This window comes from Lampris incognitus, unplaced genomic scaffold (assembly GCF_029633865.1).
Source record: "Lampris incognitus isolate fLamInc1 unplaced genomic scaffold, fLamInc1.hap2 scaffold_184, whole genome shotgun sequence".
Classification (NCBI taxonomy): Eukaryota; Metazoa; Chordata; class Actinopteri; order Lampriformes; family Lampridae; genus Lampris; species Lampris incognitus.
Genome location: NW_026611143.1, coordinates 126281 through 132302, shown reverse-complemented (window position 1 = coordinate 132302; position 6022 = coordinate 126281). Strand labels below are relative to the sequence as shown.

At 51.5% G+C, this 6022-nt stretch overlaps 1 protein-coding gene across 1 annotated transcript in view; it reads right to left on the bottom strand.

Annotated features, from left to right (window-relative positions):
• Nucleotides 1–320: 320 nt before the first annotated feature.
• LOC130132837 (multiple epidermal growth factor-like domains protein 11) overlaps nucleotides 321–6022 on the bottom strand; it is a gene marked incomplete at its 3' end in the record, with an annotated part of 104816 nt that continues 99114 nt past the window's right edge. Inside the window, exon 12 of the mRNA XM_056301857.1 lies at nucleotides 321–423. Coding sequence (XP_056157832.1) covers nucleotides 321–423 — 103 coding nt within the window. The remainder of the gene's footprint in view (nucleotides 424–6022) is intronic.

Here is a 6022-nt window from a genome sequence, read left to right as displayed (position 1 = left end):
TTAAAAAGCCTTTTCCATATTCATCCCTTCTCATATTGATCACACCTCGTGGCAGTCACACGTGGCAGCCTGCTGCTGCAGGGAGAAGGGGAGGGGGGGCGCTGCAACCCGCACACACAGTCACTCCTGCAGAGGTTTCAAACGCACAACTTCTCCCGCCAGCAGCATCATGATCAGCTAAAACATGCATCAGGCAACACACACAGAGGACCTAACCATGAGGGACATAACCTGGGACGTTTTCTTCACTGGACAATACACCTGATGTCTTGCAGACAGCAGGGTTATGGGTAGACTGGGAGCGCTGCGTCTCGACTCACCTGTCCATCCGGCCAGACAGAGGCAGTGGCCGGTCACCGGATCGCAGCCTTCAGCATTCAGACACTCACACTTCTGCCTGCAGTCTAGTCCATGTGTCCCCTCCTAACCACAGACACGAGACAAACAGAGAGACAGACTTGTAATCAAGACCGCCCAAGTCTTTAGAGGGTCTGAGTCCAAGTCAAGTCCGCGACCGCAAGGGGTCAAGTCCAACTCACAACCAGTGGGGTCAAAGAGACTTGTAGTTAAGACCACCCAAGTCTTTAGAGGGTCTGAGTCCAAGTCAAGTCCGAGACCGCAAGGGGTAAAGTCCAAATCACAACCAGTGGGGTCAAAGAGACTTGTAGTCAAGACCGCCCAAGTCTTTAGAGGGTCTGAGTCCAAGTCAAGTCCGAGACCGCAAGGGGTCAAGTCCAACTCACAACCAGTGGGGTCAAAGAGACTTGTAGTCAAGACCACCCAAGTCTTTAGAGGGTCTGAGTCCAAGTCAAGTCCGAGACTGCAAGCGGTCAAGTCCAACTCACAACCAGTGGGGTCAAAGAGACTTGTAGTCAAGACCACCCAAGTCTTTAGAGGGTCTGACTCCAAGTCAAGTCCGAGACCGCAAGGGGTCAAGTCCAACTCACAACCAGTGGGGTCAAAGAGACTTGTAGTCAAGACCACCCAAGTCTTTAGAGGGTCTGAGTCCAAGTCAAGTCCGCGACCGCAAGGGGTCAAGTCCAACTCACAACCAGTGGGGTCAAAGAGACTTGTAGTCAAGACCGCCCAAGTCTTTAGAGGGTCTGAGTCCAAGTCAAGTCCGAGACCGAAAGGGGTCAAGTCCAACTCACAACCAGTGGGGTCAAAGAGACTTGTAGTCAAGACCACCCAAGTCTTTAGAGGGTCTGAGTCCAAGTCAAGTCCGAGACCGCAAGGGGTCAAGTCCAACTCACAACCAGTGGGGTCAAAGAGACTTGTAGTCAAGACCACCCAAGTCTTTAGAGGGTCTGAGTCCAAGTCAAGTCCGCGACCGCAAGGCGTAAAGTCCAACTCACAACCAGTGGGGTCAAAGAGACTTGTAGTTAAGACCACCCAAGTCTTTAGAGGGTCTGAGTCCAAGTCAAGTCCGAGACTGCAAGCGGTCAAGTCCAACTCACAACCAGTGGGGTCAAAGAGACTTGTAGTCAAGACCACCCAAGTCTTTAGAGGGTCTGAGTCCAAGTCAAGTCCGAGACCGCAAGGCGTAAAGTCCAACTCACAACCAGTGGGGTCAAAGAGACTTGTAGTTAAGACCACCCAAGTCTTTAGAGGGTCTGAGTCCAAGTCAAGTCCGAGACTGCAAGGGGTCAAGTCCAACTCACAACCAGTGGGGTCAAAGAGACTTGTAGTCAAGACCACCCAAGTCTTTAGAGGGTCTGAGTCCAAGTCAAGCCCGAGACCGCAAGGGGTAAAGTCCAACTCACAACCAGTGGGGTCAAAGAGACTTGTAGTCAAGACCGCCCAAGTCTTTAGAGGGTCTGAGTCCAAGTCAAGTCCGAGACCGAAAGGGGTCAAGTCCAACTCACAACCAGTGGGGTCAAAGAGACTTGTAGTCAAGACCACCCAAGTCTTTAGAGGGTCTGAGTCCAAGTCAAGTCCGAGACCGCAAGGGGTCAAGTCCAACTCACAACCAGTGGGGTCAAAGAGACTTGTAGTCAAGACCACCCAAGTCTTTAGAGGGTCTGAGTCCAAGTCAAGTCCGAGACCGCAAGGGGTCAAGTCCAACTCACAACCAGTGGGGTCAAAGAGACTTGTAGTCAAGACCACCCAAGTCTTTAGAGGGTCTGAGTCCAAGTCAAGTCCGAGACCGCAAGGGGTCAAGTCCAACTCACAACCAGTGGGGTCAAAGAGACTTGTAGTCAAGACCACCCAAGTCTTTAGAGGGTCTGAGTCCAAGTCAAGTCCGAGACCGCAAGGGTAAAGTCCAACTCACAACCAGAGGGGTCAAAGAGACTTGTAGTCAAGACCACCCAAGTCTTTAGAGTGTCTGAGTCCAAGTCAAGTCCGAGACCACAAGGGGTCAAGTCCAACTCACAACCAGTGGGGTCAAAGAGACTTGTAGTCAAGACCGCCCAAGTCTTTAGAGGGTCTGAGTCCAAGTCAAGTCCAAGACCGCAAGGGGTAAAGTCCAACTCACAACCAGTGGGGTCAAAGAGACTTGTAGTCAAGACCGCCCAAGTCTTTAGAGGGTCTGACTCCAAGTCAAGTCCGAGACCGCAAGGGGTCAAGTCCAATTCACAACCAGTGGGGTCAAAGAGACTTGTAGTCAAGACCGCCCAAGTCTTTAGAGGGTCTGAGTCCAAGTCAAGTCCGAGACTGCAAGGGGTAAAGTCCAACTCACAACCAGTGGGGTCAAAGAGACTTGTACTCAAGACCACCCAAGTCTTTAGAGGGTCTGAGTCCAAGTCAAGTCCGAGACTGCAAGGGGTAAAGTCCAACTCACAACCAGTGGGGTCAAAGAGACTTGTAGTCAAGACCACCCAAGTCTTTAGAGGGTCTGAGTCCAAGTCAAGTCCGAGACCGCAAGGGGTCAAGTCCAACTCACAACCAGTGGGGTCAAAGAGACTTGTAGTCAAGACCGCCCAAGTCTTTAGAGGGTCTGAGTCCAAGTCAAGTCTGAGACCGCAAGGGGTAAAGTCCAAGTCACAACCAGTGGGGTCAAAGAGACTTGTAGTCAAGACCACCCAAGTCTTTAGAGGGTCTGAGTCCAAGTCAAGTCCGAGACTGCAAGGGGTAAAGTCCAACTCACAACCAGTGGGGTTAAAGAGACTTGTAGTCAAGACCACCCAAGTCTTTAGAGGGTCTGAGTCCAAGTCAAGTCCGAGACCGCAAGGGGTCAAGTCCAACTCATAACCAGTGGGGTCAAAGAGACTTGTAGTCAAGACCACCCAAGTCTTTAGAGGGTCTGACTCCAAGTCAAGTCCGAGACCGCAAGGGGTCAAGTCCAACTCACAACCAGTGGGGTCAAAGAGACTTGTAGTCAAGACCACCCAAGTCTTTAGAGGGTCTGAGTCCAAGTCAAGTCCGCGACCGCAAGGCGTAAAGTCCAACTCACAACCAGTGGGGTCAAAGAGACTTGTAGTTAAGACCACCCAAGTCTTTAGAGGGTCTGAGTCCAAGTCAAGTCCGAGACTGCAAGCGGTCAAGTCCAACTCACAACCAGTGGGGTCAAAGAGACTTGTAGTCAAGACCACCCAAGTCTTTAGAGGGTCTGAGTCCAAGTCAAGTCCGAGACCGCAAGGCGTAAAGTCCAACTCACAACCAGTGGGGTCAAAGAGACTTGTAGTTAAGACCACCCAAGTCTTTAGAGGGTCTGAGTCCAAGTCAAGTCCGAGACTGCAAGGGGTCAAGTCCAACTCACAACCAGTGGGGTCAAAGAGACTTGTAGTCAAGACCACCCAAGTCTTTAGAGGGTCTGAGTCCAAGTCAAGCCCGAGACCGCAAGGGGTAAAGTCCAACTCACAACCAGTGGGGTCAAAGAGACTTGTAGTCAAGACCGCCCAAGTCTTTAGAGGGTCTGAGTGCAAGTCAAGTCCGAGACCGAAAGGGGTCAAGTCCAACTCACAACCAGTGGGGTCAAAGAGACTTGTAGTCAAGACCACCCAAGTCTTTAGAGGGTCTGAGTCCAAGTCAAGTCCGAGACCGCAAGGGGTCAAGTCCAACTCACAACCAGTGGGGTCAAAGAGACTTGTAGTCAAGACCACCCAAGTCTTTAGAGGGTCTGACTCCAAGTCAAGTCCGAGACCGCAAGGCGTAAAGTCCAACTCACAACCAGTGGGGTCAAAGAGACTTGTAGTCAAGACCACCCAAGTCTTTAGAGGGTCTGAGTCCAAGTCAAGTCCGAGACCGCAAGGGGTCAAGTCCAACTCACAACCAGTGGGGTCAAAGAGACTTGTAGTCAAGACCACCCAAGTCTTTAGAGGGTCTGAGTCCAAGTCAAGTCCGAGACCGCAAGGGGTAAAGTCCAACTCACAACCAGAGGGGTCAAAGAGACTTGTAGTCAAGACCACCCAAGTCTTTAGAGTGTCTGAGTCCAAGTCAAGTCCGAGACCACAAGGGGTCAAGTCCAACTCACAACCAGTGGGGTCAAAGAGACTTGTAGTCAAGACCGCCCAAGTCTTTAGAGGGTCTGAGTCCAAGTCAAGTCCAAGACCGCAAGGGGTAAAGTCCAACTCACAACCAGTGGGGTCAAAGAGACTTGTAGTCAAGACCGCCCAAGTCTTTAGAGGGTCTGACTCCAAGTCAAGTCCGAGACCGCAAGGGGTCAAGTCCAATTCACAACCAGTGGGGTCAAAGAGACTTGTAGTCAAGACCGCCCAAGTCTTTAGAGGGTCTGAGTCCAAGTCAAGTCCGAGACTGCAAGGGGTAAAGTCCAACTCACAACCAGTGGGGTCAAAGAGACTTGTACTCAAGACCACCCAAGTCTTTAGAGGGTCTGAGTCCAAGTCAAGTCCGAGACTGCAAGGGGTAAAGTCCAACTCACAACCAGTGGGGTCAAAGAGACTTGTAGTCAAGACCACCCAAGTCTTTAGAGGGTCTGAGTCCAAGTCAAGTCCGAGACCGCAAGGGGTCAAGTCCAACTCACAACCAGTGGGGTCAAAGAGACTTGTAGTCAAGACCGCCCAAGTCTTTAGAGGGTCTGAGTCCAAGTCAAGTCCGAGACCGCAAGGGGTCAAGTCCAACTCACAACCAGTGGGGTCAAAGAGACTTGTAGTCAAGACCACCCAAGTCTTTAGAGGGTCTGAGTCCAAGTCAAGTCCGAGACCGCAAGGGGTCAAGTCCAACTCACAACCAGTGGGGTCAAAGAGACTTGTAGTCAAGACCACCCAAGTCTTTAGAGGGTCTGAGTCCAAGTCAAGTCCGAGACCGCAAGGGGTAAAGTCCAACTCAAAACCAGAGGGGTCAAAGAGACTTGTAGTCAAGACCACCCAAGTCTTTAGAGTGTCTGAGTCCAAGTCAAGTCCGAGACCACAAGGGGTCAAGTCCAACTCACAACCAGTGGGGTCAAAGAGACTTGTAGTCAAAACCGCCCAAGTCTTTAGAGGGTCTGAGTCCAAGTCAAGTCCAAGACCGCAAGGGGTAAAGTCCAACTCACAACCAGTGGGGTCAAAGAGACTTGTAGTCAAGACCGCCCAAGTCTTTAGAGGGTCTGACTCCAAGTCAAGTCCGAGACCGCAAGGGGTCAAGTCCAATTCACAACCAGTGGGGTCAAAGAGACTTGTAGTCAAGACCACCCAAGTCTTTAGAGGGTCTGAGTCCAAGTCAAGTCCGAGACTGCAAGGGGTCAAGTCCAACTCACAACCAGTGGGGTCAAAGAGACTTGTAGTCAAGACCACCCAAGTCTTTAGAGGGTTTGAGTCCAAGTCAAGCCCGAGACCGCAAGGGGTAAAGTCCAACTCACAACCAGTGGGGTCAAAGAGACTTGTAGTCAAGACCGCCCAACTCTTTAGAGGGTCTGGGTCCAAGTCAAGTCCGAGACCGAAAGGGGTCAAGTCCAACTCACAACCAGTGGGGTCAAAGAGACTTGTAGTCAAGACCACCCAAGTCTTTAGAGGGTCTGAGTCCAAGTCAAGTCCGAGACCGCAAGGGGTCAAGTCCAACTCACAACCAGTGGGGTCAAAGACACTTGTAGTCAAGACCACCCAAGTCTTTAGAGGGTCTGACTCCAAGTCAAGTCCGAGAC